The 20,704-nt window shown below is 42.4% G+C and overlaps 1 protein-coding gene across 1 annotated transcript in view; it reads right to left on the bottom strand.

The window, feature by feature from the left end:
* Positions 1–5,147: 5,147 nt before the first annotated feature.
* The window catches only part of shtn1 (shootin 1), a 30,600-nt gene continuing 15,043 nt past the window's right edge, over positions 5,148–20,704 (bottom strand). The window contains exons 6-16 of the mRNA XM_085800840.1: positions 15,009–15,106; positions 12,742–12,823; positions 12,495–12,589; positions 12,276–12,422; positions 11,163–11,316; positions 10,920–11,049; positions 9,717–9,799; positions 8,076–8,182; positions 6,428–6,478; positions 5,995–6,136; positions 5,148–5,228 (exon numbers count right to left, since the gene is read on the bottom strand). Of these exons, the coding sequence (XP_085656966.1) occupies positions 6,026–6,136; positions 6,428–6,478; positions 8,076–8,182; positions 9,717–9,799; positions 10,920–11,049; positions 11,163–11,316; positions 12,276–12,422; positions 12,495–12,589; positions 12,742–12,823; positions 15,009–15,106 (1,058 nt within the window). The 3' untranslated portion in view covers positions 5,148–5,228; positions 5,995–6,025. The remainder of the gene's footprint in view (positions 5,229–5,994; positions 6,137–6,427; positions 6,479–8,075; positions 8,183–9,716; positions 9,800–10,919; positions 11,050–11,162; positions 11,317–12,275; positions 12,423–12,494; positions 12,590–12,741; positions 12,824–15,008; positions 15,107–20,704) is intronic.

Here is a 20,704-nt window from a genome sequence, read left to right as displayed (position 1 = left end):
AAAGCCTGGTACACACGTAAAGATTTTCTAAATCTCAACCAATTTTTTATCTGTGAGAGACCCCACACATGAAGATAAAAAAATCTGTGATTGAACAGTTTTGATCGTATTGTGTGTGGTGTGCTGCGATATTCCAAACACAGCACACCACACACATAATGATTTTTCTGAATCTTGACCCTCCGGTCAGAAAACGGTGATACCAGGGGTATTGTTGTAGCTACTCTTTCGGGTCTATTTCTGGAGTGGACAATGAGAGCGACGTAATTTTTAAAAAAAATGAAAGCGGGACACTTCAGCCTTTCCATGATCCCATCTGTGTGTGTCTGTGGCTTCGGACGCCGAGCAGTCAAGCGGCTGTCCAATAGGGACCCGTGCGCTGTCACATGACGGGCTGTGAGCGGCGGTCACATGATCGTTTAAACATGGTTGCTCTATTGCCGGCTGTTGATGTTGTCATGATGTCAAGTCGGAAAGTCTGAGCTCTGAAATGATAGTTTTCAACCTGTAATTGAGTTTTTTACAATTCATTTTTTACAACTCGGAGCTCGTTTTTCTCCGACTTCCGAGTTGTTTTGAACGCAGAAATAGAACCTTTTTTTAGTAAGCGGGGAACATAGAACCTTTTTTTAGTAAGCGGGGAACATAGAACCTTTTTTTAGTAAGCGGGGAACATAGAACCTTTTTTGGGTGAGCTGGGAACATAGAACCCGGGGAACATAGGGATGATCCCATTAGTTCATATAATCTCCTCACAGACCACTTCCTGCTTCTATTGTTGTAACAGGATCTGCAGATTAAATCAGGTAAACGTGTGACTTCCTGTGTGTGTGTGTGTGTGTGTGTGTGTGTGTGTGTGTGTGTGTGTGTGAGTGAGTGTGTCTGTGTGTGGATGCAGCTTTGAATAGCTGATGAATCTCGTTAGAGACGTGACTTTCAGCCACAATTACATTTCCAACATCCTCTGCTGGGGTGGGTTGGGTGGGGTTGGGTTGGGTGGAAATTGCACCTCAGTGCTAAACGAAGCCTAAAGCTTTAATTAACTGCGGCACACAATGGTTGAGGGACACTGCCCACAGTTCACGGCTCTCATGTTTCAATCCCTCACTCAAGGAAGTGTAAGAAAGGAAATTCAGGCAGGTGTTGAGGTAAAACAACACTGAGAGCAGCCCACTGTTGTGGTTATATCACCAGCATTCACCGTGGTTTTCAAAGGCCACAGGCTGATCCTCAGCTTCACACCTGACTTACGATCCACTTCTGACCGAGGCTTAAAGGGACAATCCACCGTAAGTCACTTTAACACTGTTACTAAACACAAAGGGCTCACGTGTTGTTGAAATACTTGTTACTATAAACATGAAGTGAAGGGTTGTTTCATTTACTCTGACACAAACAGGACTTTAACAGATAAGGAGTGATCTGCATCAGTGGACCAGAGTCTGGTTAAAGGACAATTCTGGGCAAATTCAACTCGGGGCTGTATTTTCCTAACATTTTAGGTCTAAAAGAAGCAATCCGAAGATTTTCAGTTTAATCGCTCCTGTTTTGCGGTAGGCCTACTTGTGTCTGTCCCCGCATCGCCACGGCAACAATGAATGGGAGCGGATGCAAGTTCCGCTGCTTAGGCTGTTTACATCCCTCAAAGCCGTAATTTTTTTCCACAGACAGCGTCAGGTGGCGACTTAAACATGCGCCGAGAAGTTTTTATTACTTGAAGCAAGTCAAGAGTTGATATTCCTGTGTTTATGACACAAACGGTAGCTTTCCAACTGCACCTGAACACACCGAGCACGGCAACTTCAATTTGGGTCTCACGCGAGACTCTGGGAGACTTTGAATTAGATCTAGTTTTACAAACATGTCGGCTTGCTTGAAGTAAATAAACTTGCATGTTTGAGTCGCCATCTGACGCTGTCTGTGGAAAAAAAATTGCGGCTTTGAGGGATGTAAACAGCCTAAGCAGCGAAACTTACATCCACTCCCATTCATCGCTGCGATGCGGGGACAGACACAACTACCGCAAAACAGGAGCAATTAAACTGAAAATCTTCAGATTCCTTCTTTTAGACCTAAAATGTTAGGAAAATACAGCCCCGAGTTGAATTTGCCTGGAATTGTCCTTTAAATTCTGTATGTTAAGCAGAATCATTTAAATCTTCATTAACATGTAGAGAACAGGAGTCCTGAGTTTCCATATCAGTGACTGATCTTCATCAGGACCACCATCATTCCTAAATCTAGACCTCTGAGGGACCATGAGAGCAGCAACAGACTGAGGATGTCAAAGGAAAACATAACCAATCGGTTATTGATGAATATATTTTTGATTCATTTAAGCATCAACATTTTGTGACTTGGAAAATATAAATGTTCTCTCATTACAATTCTCTTTAAATCGATTTATGGTTAAAGATTAGCAATCGATACATAAAATACTTAAACTTTACAGGATTCAGGTTTGTTGATTGAGTCCCACAGGGAAAATCATTTGGACACAGCAGGAGGAGTGGACGGATGAGCATCACTGTCTCTGTTTCCCTCCTGTAAATGAATCTCTGCTGTGACTGGGTTACACATGAAGCATCACACTCTGACCAAGGCCTCACAGTTAAGTAAATGCTGTGACATCACAGTAACACAGACACACACACACACACACACACAGCTAATAGCCCACCAAGTCATCTCGCTTCATCCCAAAATTCAAAAATGAAATGGAAATTCTTGCAGGTTGCAAAAACAAGCAGTGAGGATCACCGCCTTTTCTCCTCCAAGAAGCCACTCATCACCGTTGACATCCTCCATATCTCTCAGATTAATAACCTCCAAATTGCTCAATTTGTCCTTCAAACAAAACACATACCCACTTTTTTTCACAAACAAATGGATTTCATGATTATTCAAGCCGTGAAGCTCCCAGCTTCGGCTCCCAAAATCGCAAACTGTTTCCTCTCAATTCAAGAGGTTCCAAATATGGAATTCACTTCCTGCCCACTTTAATAAACTTTTGCATGTGTCATTTCAAAAATCTTGCAGATTTTTCGCCCAATGTTTTTTTTTAATGGTAATTGTATTACCTAATTTTTAATATGTGCTAAATAAACAAATATAAATACAAAATTGATTGATTGATTTGACCAATTATAAACATGCAGCATTTAACTAATAGAAATGTATTTAAATCTGATTGGTTGGTCTGTGTGTCTCATGTATAATGTGATTATAAGGCTTTATTTTTAGGTAACAGAAAACGGTGCATGTCCTAAACAGTAGCCCAATAACAAGGGTTCACGTCGGGCGGTCTGTTCTACAGCTGAACAGGAAGTGCCACCGCAGGTTGGAGGCGACAGAGAGGAGGCGGTGCAGTGCCCCACATACAATGTGGGGTGGGGGGGTGAGGTAAGTGTGAGTGAGGGGAGCAGTGAAAACCCAGATCTGCTCCAGTGGCCTGTGATTGTCACTGGGTGGCTACAAGGTTAAAACTTGTCTAGACAGAAGCATTCAGAGACTTTGCTTTGGCAGAAGCTCAAGGCCGCAGAACAAACAGAACAAACCGGAGAACAAACAATAAACTGGGCTTCCCCCTCCAGATTAGAAAAAGAGCTGAATCAAGCCCGAAGGTGGCGAGTGATACACACCTTTCATTTCACTAGAATGGAACTCGTGGAAATCGTTGACACCTCTCTGCTCTCTGTCCACAGGTTGTGTTACAGATGAGGTTTAGGGCTATGGGATTTTTTTTTTTTTTTTTTAACCAAAAAGTCAGAATTCAGAGAAGAAAGTCACGCTTACACACAGAGAGAGAGAGAGAGTGAGAGAGTCTTAATCCTGCTCTCAACCTGGATGTCTGTCTGCTTTTTCCTCCGAGGACCCATCACACTGTGTCACTGCTCACAACACAATCACACAATTTTAAAGTGGCATTAGACAAACCACCATGCGACCCTGCCTCCCAACACCACCACCACCACCACACCCCACCTCTGATTAAAAGCTGTTCTCTGCTTAGATCATCAAACAGACAACCAATCACAGAGGTGTATTTGTGGCTCCTAGCAGTTAGTGGTAGCGACTGTCAGTCTGGCTACTGTTCAGTTCACCCAGTTCTCAGGCAGAGGGAAACTCCAGAGACCAGACACATACAATTCTGTACATACAGCAAATAAGTATTGAACACATCCACATTTTTCTCAGTAAATATATGACATGACATTTTTACACAATGTTGCTAACAAGTAATCCACACATATGTATGTGGACAAAACCAGGACACACACAAATTATTTTCATAGTTTTTGCACATGCAGTTTCACATTATAAATCTCACTCACTGAGAAAGTGGGTGCATGTACATGGAGCCCAATTTCCACTCCCAGAACTGAGCATAAATGGAAGATTTTCAGTTTGTTCAGTTCAGTTTGTATAAAAACAGATCAGACACAAAGAAGAAAGACGAATAATAACTTCACTGACTGTGAAACTGAGGTTTCACTTTACTTTAGTACAATGACTGTAAATGTTGACGTCCTGTTTTACTCTGAACTTTATCTGTTGAGGCTAGAGAAGTGTGACATGTAGATATTGAAATAGTATAAAAAAGGTTGCAGAATGTAATCAATAAACATATCAATAAACATATGAAATGATGCTCAAGGAAACACTGAGCCAAAACAATTATTTGTGTTTATGAATTGTAATTTTATTGCTGTGTGAATGGCTACATTATAATAATAATGATGAGTTGTAATTTTAGGTTCAATTACATGTGTCTCATTTGGATCACTTTGGAAAACCGTGGGTTAATAAATACAACTTTATGTGCAGGATATGGCCTATGTGAACAACACATCATTAATGCATCTGGCTCTGGTTGTATTAATTACTAAATAGTAATAGTTTTGTTTCTTACTGATCAAGCAGAAATCAAACCAAATGACTGACAGTTTGAACTCTTCTCTATCCAGTCCAACCTCTCTCCATCTTCTGACGTTCACTCTTCACAGAAATGCTCTTCTTCTTTTTCCAGAGTCCCAGATAGAAATGAGGTTCACTCACACCGATTTCACACGACATTTCTTTTAAAATCATACGTAAAAACTTGTCTGTTGTCACTTTACATGTAAACACAACAGTAAAGTTGTTCGTTTTTTCACTCTGTGTTCTTTTGATCAGTCACATCCTGTCGTCATGGAGTCTGATGCAAGAGCCTGGTCACACACCTCACACTGCAGGGGAGCTGGACGGAGCTGCACATAGAGACAAACACACTATTGATGTTTAACACACCAACAACAGATAAACCAAGACAGTCACTCAGAGTCACAGATGGTTCCAGAAGTGTCACCATGTTCCCTTCCTTCCTTCCTTCCTTCCTTCCTTCCTTCCTTACTGCCTTCCTTCCTTACTTCCTTCCCTTCATCCTTACTTCTTCTTCCTTCCTCTTTTGATCCAGTTGACCTGTTCCCGCCCTGCATCTTTCTTTCCTTCCTTTTTCCTTCTTAGCTCCTTCTTCTTCCTTCCTTGAACAAATCTGTTCTCTCCCTCCATCTTTCTTTCCTCCCCTTTTCCCTTCTTTCTTTCCACAATCGTTTTTGCCTCCCTCCCTTCTTTCCTTCCCTTCCTCCCTTCTTTTTTTGACCCAATCTGTTCCTTCCCTCCATCTATCTTTCCTTCCTTCTTTCCTCCCATCGTTCCCTTTGTCCTTCCTTCCTTCCTTCTTTCCCTTCCTCCTTCCTTACTTCCTTCCTTCTATCCCTTTATCCTTCCTTCTGTTCATCTATCCCTTCATCCTCCCTTCCTTCCTCCCTTCCTTTTGTCCCTCCTTCCTTGACCCAGGAGGACAACAGGAGGGTTAAAAATAAGACATCAGATCTATAAAGCCAACCTATGACTAGAAACTCCTGATGGACTGAGGAGACAATAACTCTATCTTCTACCACAAACAAACAGCAGATGCATCCAAGCCCACAGAGAGTGTGAAGGGGTTGAAACTTACTGTTGTGTGTGTGTGTGTGTGTGTGTGTTAGGACTCCAGGGCTCCCCGCCGCTGCAGCAGGATCCTCTGCAACTCATTATCGTGGTCTGCTGACGGAGGCGCAGCCTTTATTTGCGGGGGGGTTCTATTGAAATTGTCCTGGACAAAGACACACAGAGACACATCACACACATGGACAGATCTGTGGGAGTGGCTGCAGTCGTCTGAACTCTGGATAATTAACAGTGCAACAGTAACAGAACATTTCTTTATCTGAGGCCTTTTCACCTTGGTTGGATGATATCTTATTTGAACGTTAGACTCTGGTGTGAGCCCGTCCACATACGGTGCTGTCTCCACTGAGACAACAAAGTCTCCTCTGGTATAAATACAGTGAAAGTTCAACTAGTAAAATATGGCTTGTGAGGATGTTTGATTGCTGATCATTACCATGATTCCTTTAAGTTCCTGAATGGCAGAATTAGAGGGCAGCCGCTGCATCTGACAAAAGGAAAATTGGAGGAAAAAGATGGGTTTGGTAAATAAACAGCAGTCTGACCCATTATACTTATTTTTCCTCAATCAGCACTTAGAGGCTAAACTGCACCTCTTACCACCGAGACGAGACACTGCAGCGCGAGGATGTATGCTTTCTACAAGAAGCAAATGTGTCAACACGCGCTCATTCTGAGTCACGTCAATTTTCCCATCCTCATTATTTATAATTACCGTGCAGAGCTGGTCCTATCTAATGCTATCTAATTTGGCAGAGTTGTTGTGGTGGAGGAACACGTTAGACTAAAAGATGTCTTGGCCATATGTCTTGTTTTATGGAAACAAGTAGCTCTTAGGTAATCCCACACACTGATGGATTTAAGAGCACTGAACAATATGCTCAACAATGTACCAAACTAATTCAGGGCCTCAGAGCCGGTCGACGCTCGGTGCTTGAGCTGGGTGATTTCAGGGAAAATGGAAACACGCTTCCTCTAATGTAACATATAGAAGACATGTCTGCAGACTGCATTAAACTTTTAGCTGGGTGGTGCTCTGTGTCTGTCTGTCTGTCTGTCTTCTTCTGTTGAGTTCAGTGTGGGGTAATGTACAATAATATGACACAGAGGCGGTGGTGTGTACTCATTGAACCAGGTCTAATTCTGTAAGATAATCAAGGGTATTATTTATCATGTTGTTATTTAGGTTTAGGTTTATTTATTTAGCAAATAAAAAAAAATGCGTATAACGCTGCGCAAGGAGGGAACAAAGTCCTAGCGAACTTGTACAAGGTTCCACCCCTGTCAATAACACAAAACAAGAGACAAGCAGACAACATACATGAGCTAAACAAAAACAAAAGACAAAAGATCAGTAGCAGCAGGAATCAAGGTAGGACTTGAAGCAAATAACAGCAAAAAAATATGTGACAAAAGCAGAACAATGACAGAGAAAATATAGTTAAAGAGCAAGTAGGGAAAGATAATTAGGTTCCTGTGGAAAGTAAAAATTCCTTCAGATTCTTTTTAAAAATGCAATGGGAGGAGATGGACCTCAGTGATAAGTTTAATTCAGTCCAGAGCTTGGGGCCTCTATAAGTAATGTTGAATTGATGATTTGATGTTCGGGAAGACGATAAAAATAAGCTGTTATTACTAAGCCTCGTTTGATAGGAATGAATATCTGTAGTCGGAATAAAGAAATTATGAAAAGTAATAGGCAGATCTCTGTTTCAGTGCTGAAGAACACCAGCCTCTCACTTTATTCTTTAAGGCCCAGTAACATTTCTATAATAGAGAGGCCTGCACTGACTGAAGATTGTGACATGTCATGAAATAATATGAGGATCCTGAAAAAAACATGTTTCAAGTCACTTGAGTGAGGAACACAAAACACATTTCATCAATAAATAAAACAACAAATATGTAAATGAACAAGAAAACCATTTTTCAGATTCAAGATTCAAAATGAGTCATATTCAAATAAATATAAATGATATCAGTTGGGTTTCCAGTATTCAACATCAACATCCAGGTCAAAGATCAAGACCCACACACTGATCCAGTCTGGTCACAGATCCTGTTGGGAGGTTTAAAGGTTTTACCTGTCTCCTCCTGGCTCTGTTTGGTGATTGGCTGACGGGTCGAAGCTGAACTCCTTTCTTGATTCTCTGCATCATTTCATCCACCGCCTGCTGCCTGACGTCCACCTCTGACACACACAACAAGTAAACACAAACAGTCCTTTGTGGGTTAGGGTTAGGGTTAGTGGCGCTGTTTCTGAGCACTGAAATAAAACTCACTTGGATATAGAAGTTTAAAAACTGTTGTTGGACAATCTCTAGGGCCCAGTTGTTGAGAAGGTTTCATCTGGATCGAAATGATCTGGACAGTTTTGCCATCCAGGATCATGTAATCCATCTTTACTTTATCACAGTTGTAGAAAGAAAAATTGGGAGTTATCTCCCTACAGAAAAAGTTTTGAACAAACCAAACTGAGGGTTTGATCCAGATTAAAATCAAGATTTTTAGTTTTGAAGAACCCATTTTCAAGATTTGATCCAATCCAAAATCCGATCAGAACAACTGGGCCCAAGTTTTGTGCAGCATCATGGTCAGCTCTGAGGGAGGCGGCTGTAGCCAGGGAACAATCATTACTGCTGTTAGTTCTCTGGTATTCAGAGCACTGTGTGTGAGGCTACCAAAATCTATGTGGGGTGAACTGGGCCTGTGTAAAACACAGACACTATTCATCTGTTTTCATGCAGAAGTTGGGCTAGGAAGAGAGACTTTCTCAAGTTCACAAAAGGCGGGAACAAAAACACTAATTCTGCAATGAGGCAGCCTATTGGCAAAGAAATGTGAATATTTAATTTTCCAACACAAAACATTCAAAAGCTTCCACAATGGAGCTGTTGTTGGTAAGATGTCTACGTCAAATGTCATGCAAAAACTATTTTGTGTTAAAGTAATGGTAAAATACTTTCCTCCAAAGTGCTCAGAAAGAGACTATTATTCTGGTGTCAGAGTAGAAGATACCCTGAGCGTAGTGCCCAATTCAGGTCTCACATATTCAAAAACTACTTAACAAAATGAGGAGCCAGTGCAGCCTGTTGAGTGAACATTGCTGTTCTACCAGCTCTGATGAGTCAAGGTTTCTCTTTTGTTTGTGCAAATTGAAGAATTTAACATGTTGACCTAATAGGCCAGTGATGGAGATTTGAGTTTGAATTTCTTATGCACCACTTGCTACAGTATTTGTCCTTCCACACACAAGTGACATTGATTTGCAAAGGAAAAGGTGAAAAAGGATAAATTCTAAATGAAAAAAAGAAAAATCAGGATTCAAGACCAGTCGTCCTGCACTAGAATATATTAGCTGCCAGAGAAGAGGAGAATAAAATACTATATGACTATAGCATACATCACAGAGAGAGGACAGATGTCTTGTATAAATGTTTTTACTTAACACAGTCAAAATGAATATTTGCATGTTAAAGCAAGATAACTGGACACTGATGTCCATCATAGACCCTGCATACTGTAGAGTTGTGAGGATGATGTTTCTGCTGTGAGAATGACCTATTATTGAAAAAAGGGACACTACATTGACTTGACGGTCAGAAACACGTATCTTGGAGACTAGAGGAGTAGGGGACAGTCAAACCGTCCTTCACAGTGGATTCAGCCACTTTGATCAGACCACATGTTAGATGGTACAGTATATGTGTGTGCTGGATGTGTACCTGGTGTCTTGGCAGAGTCCTGATCCACCAGTGGGATGTCAGCGCTGACGTCCCTTCTCTTTCGGATCAGTGACAACAGTGAGCTGTGGGGAGGACACATGGTCACCAGATCATTTCATATATTGTCATATATGTCTAACACATGTTAACTTACAGTAAACTTACGTATATCACAGACTTGTGTGGAATATATCCCAAAGCCTGTCAGTGTAGGTTATATCATGTAAAAGTCAGGGATTGCTTTCCCAGAATTGGAAGAGACATGTTTAAAATACTTTCATCATCATTTGATTAATCATTAAAGCCCCAGTATGTAACTTATTTGGCTTTTTATTAGCAAAAATCAAATATTTCTTTCATAAATACGTATTTCACTGAAGTCGAATCACACCCGCATACAAATGAAAGCTTTCTCGTACCTTAGAATGAGTTGTTACAAGTCGTTACAAATACATAAGTGGGCGACGCACCGAACCGAGGCTGCCATGTTTCGCCATTTTTTACGTTCAGTGTCAGCGTGACCGTAGGTAACCATGGAAACTCACCGAGCTGTCGGCTCGGGAAGAAAGTTTTCCAGGTAGCGCCTGTTAAAACTGTCACCACTGTGTAGTGTGAGGAAGGACGGAGGCACTGGTGTTGCATTCAGGTGCAGTCAGGCAGACGGCCGTCTGCAAACCAACCGGATGTCATTTTACTCGATGAGAGAAAGACGGTAAAACGTGGGTCAGGTAAACAATACGACATCACCATGACAACATATTGTCACGCCTGTATTGTTTTACCTCGTGCTGGTGGACCACTTGTTTACATAGACGCTTGTTTATCCTGTTACATGCAGCGTCTGTTGTCTGTCTGACGTCTGCCCGATTTCACGTGAATGCAACATCAAGAATACTTTCCGATATGCCACCGCACCGCTAGAAAGGGGTAATTCCTACATATTATACCTTTACAGTAATAGATATCAAATCCAAAATAATTTCTTTTAAACAAATCATTATAAGTTCAATAACTTATCAAATTTATAATAATTACAAAAATGGCTTTCTGATATGGAAACATCACTCTTGACATGTATGACATACTTACATTTCTGTATGTTAACTAATATAAAGCCTAACGTGTCACTATATTTTCATACCCATTGCAACATGTCATGTAAGGTGCATCGTAGTGAAAATGACAAAGCGTGTGTGGTCAAACCTCAGTGGGTTGGAGGACGGGGCTGAAGCTGGAGGCGGTGGAGGAGGTGGGGGAGGTGGGGGTGGAGGTGGAGGTGCTGAGGCCGGGGGAGGGTTGAGAAGTTTCTGGAGCTTCTTCTGGAGCTCCTCGACTTTCCAGCAGCAGCAGAGAGAGAGAGAGAACAGAGGAGAAGAGTGTTTACAGTGAGGACTATGACATGGATCCTATCACCGACACTCAGTGTCCAGTGTAACGTCCTCTCACCTGTGAAGCTCAGATCCTTGACCTGCACCTCGGCCTTGGAGCATTTGTCGGTGAACTCCCTCTTCTCCTCCTCCATAAGCTGCAGTTTGCGCCTCAGAGCCGTCAGCTCCCTCTGAGCCTCGCAGGCGCTCAGCCTGTCCTCCATCTGCTTCATCTGAGGGACGAGCACAGGACACAGTCACTGATCCTGATCCTGAGCATGGCTTAATGTTACATGTCCAAACTTCCAGACAGGAAGGACGAGGAGCCACTAGAGATCTGCTCTGTACGTTCCAGCACAGTGACTGCTGCAGCTCCTGTGCTAATCATTTGTCATGAGTGGAGCTGGACAGCTGCCAGATGACAGTCTGTCATCTGCTTTCATCCCCAGTTCCTTAACCAGTGTTTTAATTGTTTCTCAAATTAAGGGTATGGCAACCTCTATCCCGGCACCAGGAGAGATCACTGATCCCACTCAGCTCTAATTGTTTTCCATCAGTTCCAGGGGAGGGGGTGGCAGCCGGGGGCTTCATCGCTGCTTTTAATTATTAATCTGGCAGGTCTCGGCCCCTGGTTGTACTGTCACGGCCCAGGATAATTCACCAGGCATCCCCCAATGTGACTAATGGGAAAATGGGCAAAGATTAACTAGATAGATAGATAGATAGATAGATAGATAGATAGATAGATAGATAGATAGATAGATAGATAGATAGATAGATAGATAGATAGATAGATAGATAGATAGATGGATGGATGGATGGATGGATGGATGGATGGATGGATGGACGGATGGATGGATGGATGGATGGATGGATGGATGGAGGGAGGGAGGGAGGGAGGGAGGGAGGGACAGATGGATGGACAAACAGTTAGATAGATAGATAGATAGATAGATAGATAGATAGATAGATAGATAGATAGATAGATAGATAGATAGATAGATAGATAGATAGATAGATAGATGGATGGATGGATGGATGGATGGATAGATAGATAGATAGATAGATAGATAGATAGATAGATAGATAGATAGATAGATAGATAGATAGATAGATAGATAGATAGATAGATAGATAGATAGATAGATAGATAGATAGATAGATAGATAGTGACTGAGTTGTGTGAGGAGACCTGGTTCTGGTGCTCCAGCCTCTGTGTCTCCAGATCCTGGGTCAGTGTGGTGACCTGGCTCAGGGCGTCCTGTAGAGCCTGACTGGGGGCGGAGCTCTGCATCAGGATCTGACTCTGTCTCTTCAGCTTCTTCTGCTCCACCACCATCTGGAGAGAAGGAGGGCAGAGTCAGGAGCCGGCAGAGCCACGCTCATCACACAGTCTGCCGTCAAAACTCACCTCTCTGCCAAAGGTCTCCGCCTCAGTCCTCAGATGTCTCTCCAGGTCCAGCATGTCCTGCAGGGCCTTGTATTCATCCACAGCAAACTGAGACACTGGACAAAGATTTACACAGTTGCTCACTTACTGCTGAGATGTCACTGATCACCTAGTGGCGATACACTAGTGTGTTAACTGTAGGGAAATCAGGCTAGGCTCATAATGAATAGCCTCCTCCATGTTAGATTATAGAAGACCCCACACTCACCTCTGTTATATTTCCCCAGGAGCTTCTTCTGCTGCAGCGTCTCAGCTATTAACACACTGTTATCATGTTTCTCCTTCAGCAGCTGCACATGTCAGGAGGGACACAGCGAGTGAGAGTGATTCCAGTGGAGATACTGTTCCACAGTGGAGGTGACACACAGGGTTTACATACACTGACCCTGACAACTCAACACATTCAAACTTAAGAAAACAGCCATTAAACTGCATCCATCCTTACTCGCTGTTGTGTAAATGTATGCATGTGCATCCCTGTACTCATGCAGGAAATGCTGCTAAAACTCAACTCCCTGCAACTTCAAAAAACACATGCAAATGAACAAATGCAGCGCAGTTTAAGAAAACATCCTCATCAATTTGATGACACATGACCTAGAGATACTCACAGCACAACACAGTGTCTCCATGGGGACACTAACAAGTGATGGACCTGCTGGGAGTTGTCATTAAAAGCCCAACTGTGACTTCTGAAGCTAAAAGCATTGAACGGGTGTATCCCAGCTGGTTTATCACTTTTTTCTTTTTAAGAGATAGTTCAACATTTTGGCAAATTGGCCCATTGCCATAATCCTCATAATCTTAGGAGTAGGTTGGTGCAAGCTATTTTCAGAACGGCAGAGCAGAGCCATGAGCTGCTCAGAGCTATGTTACGCAGGCTAATGGAATTTCTTGGTTTCCCTAATCAAACTCGTCAAATACACAATTCAACAACTCCAAACCGCTCTCACGGACAAGTTGTTACCTGCACATTCACATTCAGATAATAACGGAACGTTACGAGACAGTAAATTCGTGCAAAACCGCTGATGTGCGTTCACGTCCGGGGCAGTTTTTCAGCAAGCAGTCTCTGCCTCGAAAACAACTCTGTCTGGTAACGTTCTGTTATATTCTCATAGCGTGGTGAATGTGCAGGTCACAACTTGTCCACCAGAGCGTTTTGGAGTTGTTGGATTGTGTATTTGATGAGTTTGATGAGGGAAACCAAGAAATTCCATTCGCCTCCGTAGTGTAGTTCTGAATAGCTCGTGGCTCTACTCTGCCGTTCTAAAAACAGCTTGCACCGACAGTTAAAGGTAACAAACCTACTGCTAAATGGCTGCTAATGGCAATAGGAGAATTTGCCAAAATGTTGAACTATCCCTTTTAATTATTTTTGCCATAATTCTGACAGAAAGAGTGAGAATAAGAAAGAGAACAAGAGTGAGAGCGATGATGATGATAATATGAAATAAAGGGCCACGGCTTGGACTTGAACTTGGGTCACATGTGGTTGTGTTTGTGTGTTGTCAAATTGATGAAGACGTTTTCTGAATTTGCACGTTTGTGTTTCCTTTTGTTTGCAAAAGAATACTGTAGATGAATAGTGTCAGAGAGACTGAAAACACTCTGACAAAAACAGGATGTCCATCTTTACTCCGAGTTACTGTGTCTCTGCGAATGGTCCATCTCACCAATTTCTCTTCAAATTCAATTGTATTTGCAGGATGTGTGAGTCTTTCCATATCCAGTATCACCTCAACAATGTCCAGCCAGTGTCTCAAAGAAGACAGGTCCTCCTGGAGTCTTCACGCTGGCCATTGTTTGTGAAGTTACTTAAATAAAGGGCCTCAAATGTCTTTGGTATTTTGGTATTCATAACCTAAGACCATTTTTAACTCCACCTGTACATCAATACAGTATTTATCCTTTCTTTTAGGGACATTTGTTTGCCTTTATTTGACAGGACAGTGCAGAGAGACCAGAAGAGAGACTAGAGGAATGCCATGCAAAAATAATTGTCTCGGTCCGGAATCCAATCAGTAATCAGCGCCTACAATATATGCCAACATGGCACGTGCTCTCTAACCACTCGATTTGTCCTTACCAAAAAAAAAGTCAACACAGTCTCCAGCATGTCTCTGTGTCTGGACAGGATTTCATTTATCTTCAGTTTGCATGTGTTTTCTTAAGCTGCAGTGCACTGAGCGATATGCAGTTTGCATCCCATCACCCTTCCATCACACAAATGCAGCCATGATGTTCACTGTGATGGATCACCACACAGCGCAGTATTAACACCTACTCTCCTCTGTCAACATGCTAATGTGCACATACTCAGGTTGTCCACATCTGGCGTCGTGTTAATGTCAGGTTTTCAAGAGTGTGGTGGCCTTGCCGTTGCCATTCATTTGATATGAGCACAAATGTGTGGATTAAATGCAGTGTGAATGGAGTGTTAGCAGCAGGGAAAAGCAACAGAAAGATGCTTACTTCCTCCCTGGTTTCTCTCAGTTGGTTTCTCAAAGACTCAAGTTCACTGACTGCTCGATTTTTCTCCGTCATTGTCGACTCCAGCCGATCCTGCAGCTCTGCAACAAAGACAAGTATTATTTTTTATTATTATTATAATTTTTATTAGTATTATCATTATTTATTTATTTTAAAATTCGTAGTAGTAGTGGTGTTATTGTAGTAGAAGATGTAGTATACTGTATATGGGATGTGCTCCCATACTACATATATAGTATATATATGTTAAAAAAGCTCTAAAAGAACATTACTTAAAACATAACTTCCATTAATTAGGATGTTGTTCTTGATATATGGGTTGTAGTATAGTCAAATTATAATAGATGGATATCATTATATTATTAAAAAAAAAGAAGATGATCAGATACTGTCATAGTTCTGACCATAAACAATGCTAATAGCGATCCGGCAGTGTTATTCCCATGACCCGCCGGGCAGGGTCCGGGAAACCGAAAGTAGGAAATGCTGGGCGAGTCGACCACTTAATAATAATATCAAAATAACTATAAAGATAGAACGATATATTTATCGAAAATGGACCCACTAACAAATGTGGGTAACGTAGATTCATCCACATTAATATGAGACTCTTTTATAACCAAAAGCAAACTCCTTTGGGTCTCTTTAATAAACAAACATGCTTGTGGTTGGAACCTGTACATTGCTGCCTGCAGCTGTATGTACGTATGTATTTCCATGGCTGCACTGCATTGGCCACAGATATTTCTCTGTTAAGTGTTTGATAAGTAAATGTGCTCTGCATGAAGGTACTGCAAGATCAACAAAACAACAGCTTGTATTTCTGTACACGTACATGTCAGTCGCCTGCATGAAAGAAATGACTGACATTAGATAAATAAAATTCAGGAATTTCTGCGCCCAGGAGAAGCAGCTCACAGCAGGACGAGACTGAGACATTTAGGAGTGTACTTATAAGCAGAAAAGGTCGGTGACATCTGAAATTGTTTTTAGCTGGGGATGAGATGCCCTTTGTTAAAAAGGACAGGTATGAAAAAGACAAGTATGCAGTTGAATAAAAATCCCAAATTAAATCAAAATGTTCAAAAGGTGTGTGAACAGATGAGAACTGACGGTGTAGGACCTTCATCAGGCTCATCTGTGTGCTTGAAACTCAGAATCTGCCACTCCTGCTCCTTAATTTCATGTTATTTAAACCTGTATATATATATATATATATATATATATATATATATATAGTAAAAACATGCAGAGTGAAAGCATGTTCATCATGTGCACTCATTAACAGCAATGTGCTGCACTTATGAATTTTCAATATAATAAGCCCATAGTCTTGCAGGAAGTCGACTGTGTTCAACCATTTTCTGCATCAGAGTGAATCCATTATCACCACTGGTCTAATTACTGGACTCACTGTGACATTTCCCATGCACCACAGGAAAAGTAGTTCACTGGTGTTTAAGGCAGTTTAAGACTCACTGAACATCCGTGGTTATAACCCACTTACTTCATGCACTTGCATAGTGTCACTGTTTACACATCACTACACACACTGTATCAAATGAGGCTCCATGGATACGGATAATGTGACTGTAAAAAGCTGATGGAGTCTAAAATAACCATGGAGACCACAGAGTGAATGTAAGGTTGCTTTGTTTCTGTATTTGCATTGGTTTCCTCTTAACGTTTCCTGCAGTGTATTGTTTCATTTGCATTTCTGTTGCTGTTTTAATTTTGTATTTTCATATTTGTCTTTAAATCTGCATCCTTTCTCAATTTGCCGCTCGTTTCTCTGCTGTTGTGGCCCATGGAATATTTATTTGAGTGCCCACTCATTTAAAGGTCCAGTGTGTAAAATGGGGGTAAAACCGTGATATCTAGCGTTCAGACTCTAGATTGCAGCGCTCTCTCACTCGCTCGCACTCACCCCTCCCATCGGCAAAGTGACGGTGGCCTCCGAGGACAAAAAAACTTTTTTACCAAGACTGGGACAAAACCATTTTACGATATGTCTGCTGTTTATGTTCGTATAAGTGTATAATCGCTATAAAATACATTTTGTCAGAGAGCACGTTTCACAAGTTTCGCGTTCATAAATAAACCAACGAAAAAGAAGGCGGAAGAGAAGAAGAATGAGAAGGAAACAGCAGACATATGGTGAAATGGTATAGATCTTCACCTCATCGCTCCATGCTCCTGAAATACTCCCAGTCGTCCCATTCGAGGTAAACAAGTTTTTTTGTCCTAGAAGGCCACCGTCACTTTGCCGATGGGAGGGGTGAGCCAAGCGAGTGAGCGCTGCAAACTAGAATCTGAACGCTGGATATCACGGTTTCACCCCCGTTTTACACCCTGGACCTTTAATTGCTATATGATCCCTGATAGACGCTAAATTAAAGTTTGGGTGAACTGTGTTCGTCAGGTGGTAGAAACATCTTTACAATGAAACCACACAAATTATCTTTGGGTATCTGAGTTGAATGAAGTCAGAATGCCCATACTGTACATGTTGTTAATGTTGTGTAGGGCAGGCTACTTTCTTTTTATGTAGGCTACTAAGATCATTTGGTAAGGCTGTCAGGTGGAGACAAAGGTGATGTCAGATGTTTGTATGTAGAAGTTCATGTTACAGTGTTTTGTGCTTTATATTCTATATTTTAAAACCAAACTGTCTAAATAACATTTTGTATTTTTTTTGTGGTTTAAAACATTTAGAGCTCAAGCCAGTGCTGACAAACAAATGTTTACCGTTACTAAGCAACAGTGCACCAGCTCTAGTGCTGTAGATGGAGATTTTCTTGTAGACACATTGTAAATGTAATTTTTCCAGAGGTGAGAACACGGCACAGTGAGGGTTGAGTTGCTGGTAAATGTGTGACAGCAGGGGTTAATTTGAGCCGGATCCTGCCGGAACAAGATCCGGCACCTCTTAATTTTGGCCTCCCTGTGTTCCGGTACCTATTTCGGCAGATCCGGCACCTCTCATAAAAAAAAGAAAACACATAAAAAATGTTTAAAATAAAATAAAAATAAAATAATAATATGCATGTATTAATTTACAGAACAAATCCCAAAAATGACATGTTTTTTAAGATTTAACGTAATTTGAAATCAACAAACCACGCCCCCGTCACTATTACAGAAAAAAAAATAAACTTTTGAAATTCGCCGCATCTCAGGAGAAGGAAGAGAGGAAAAACCGTTAGGCATTTCGCGAAAATGTCAAAGAGACAGATGAATTTACTGTCCTTTTTCAAGAAAAAGGACGAGTTGCATGACTCAAAACGAGTCAGAAAAGCCGGCGATGAGGGCAGCTGCAGCGGTCACGTTGAAGGTAAAAACCGGCTGCAGCAGGAGGCTAGCGCCGCTAGCCGGGTTCACCCACAGCTAGCCAAGCCGGGGCAGGAGGCTGGCACCGTGGCAGCAGCTGGTCAGGTTCACCGCCAGCCGGAGCAGGAGCCAGCTACAGCGCTAGCAGTCAGCCAGGTGGACCACCAACAGCCGGAGCAACAGGCGTGTACCCTGGCATCAGCTAGCCCGGTACAACAGCTGGAGCAAGAGGCGGGAACCGCCGCCGTGACATCAGCTGGTTCACAGCAGGAAGATTCGGAAGGAGAGGGGAGCGCACTGAGCGGAGATGGGACGTCCGGGATGGGATGCACAGTTTGGACAGCTACTCAGTTCAAAGTTAAGCAGAGCTACTACCCCTGGCTTCTTATGAAAAATACAGGTTTTGGCTGCACAACATGTAAGGCGGTGGGGACTTTGGGGGCAGAGAAGACGGGGGGGATGAAACTCGCAAAAGAGTGGCTTTCATGCACAGTAACCTCATCTGCTCCAGATATTAAAAAACAGCAACGCGCAATCAGAAAAAAAGTATTTGAACATGCCCGTACCAAGGCTCACCTAGCAGCAGCAAGCATTCTTGAGAAGGCAAAAGTGGACACTTTAGGACAGTCTATAATTAATAGTCAGTCTGAACAGATAGCCACTACAGCTCGCGTATTTCGCACGGCGTACAAGGAGGCTAAACGCCACCGTCCCGCATATGGGTTCGAACATGAGATTGATTGCCAAGAATTAAATGGACTCGATATGGGGAGGATTTTACATTCCAATGTTGCGTGTGTAAACATACAGAAACATATTTCTCAAGAAATGAAAAGAAAACTGTTTGAAAAAATAGTACAGTGCACCCCCAAACTCAGTTTAATGCTGGATGAGTCAACCAGTTTAAGCAAAAAGAGCTGCTTTAATAATATACCTTAGGGCTCAGTTGCCCTGATATGGACAAGCCTACAACATTTTTACTGAACTCGTAGAGCGAGATGATCTAACTGCTCATGGTATTGTCCACAAACTGTTGTCTGCGCTGGAGCGCCTGCATTTGACACAGGATTTTCTCTCTAAAACCCTCATTGGAGTAACTTGTGATGGTGCTTCTGTTATGTTAGGGCGTAAAAAGCGGTGAAAGTGGAGTGGCGAGTCGGCTCCAGGCCATTTTCCCTAACATTACTGTGTGGCACTGCTCAGCCCACAGGCTTGAACTTGCAGTCGCAGACGTAGTGAAAGAGATGGGCGCCATAAATCACTTTAATATTTGATGGACAAGTTTATACGCAGTGTATAGCACATCTAACAAAAACCGAATGGAGCTGTGAGAGAGTCTGCTGAGAGCCTGGATGTCCAGCTATGCAAAATAGGTCGTATTTTAGACACTAGATGGGCTGGCATCGAGTTTTAGAACCGTTGAAGCAGTGTGGAAGAATTATCCAGCACTTTACAAGCATTTCAAAACTGCATCAGAAGATCCCTCCCGTGACAGTGTCACAAAGCAAACATACAGTGGGCTTGCTATGCGCATATCATCGCATGCGTTTGTTAACAACTTAGGCATAATGTGCGATGCATTGCAAGAATTATCCGAGCTCTCAGTCGAGCTTCAAAAACGAGACATTACCATCATTTCAGCACACAAGACAATTTGTCAGGAAATCAGCGAATTTGAGGCCATGTCGGATCGGCCAGGGCGCTACACTGAACTGAGGGGAATTGAGGAAAACTCTCTCCATGGCATCACGCTGAATGGAGGAAAATCAAGCGACAAAACACTCGACCCCAAGCAGTTTTTCCTAACTGTGGCCAAGAACTTGGAGGATCGCATGTTATCTCAAGGAGGCCGGATGCCTGATAAAACTGGATATAACAAGTTCATTGAGGAGTTGAAGGTGCTTTACGCACAGTACTGGCCCGAGGACGCAGGTGCGCTGTATGGAGAGACTGAGGTTGAGTCACTGTGTCAGCGCTTCAACATTGACAACCCGCGCGCAGTCATACGGGCCTACAGAAAGTACAGAGACTCAGATGGAAAAGACACCCCCGATGAGCTGATGGAGTTACTTGTTGCTGTCAACAGCATCCCCATTGCAAGTGCTGAATGTGAGCGCGGATTTTCTCAAATGAACTTGATTTGCACTGCCAACCGTGCCTCACTGCTCACATCCACCATATCATCTTTACTCTTCCTAAATCTTGTTGGACCCCCCCTCGCTAAATTCAATCCAGTCCCGTACGTGAGGTCGTGGGTGGCCAAAGGACACAGAACTGCCACAGACACGCGCAGCAAAGCCCGAAAAAAAGAGGAGGAGGAGAATCCGGACATGCTCGTGATGTGGGGT

The sequence above is a fragment of the Trachurus japonicus genome, chromosome 15, assembly GCF_045865225.1.
Source record: "Trachurus japonicus isolate A0001 chromosome 15, Traja_1.0".
In the NCBI taxonomy this organism is placed as follows: domain Eukaryota; kingdom Metazoa; phylum Chordata; class Actinopteri; order Carangiformes; family Carangidae; genus Trachurus; species Trachurus japonicus.
The sequence above is the reverse complement of the archived record's forward strand: the minus strand, read 5'-3'. Positions and strand labels throughout refer to the sequence as shown.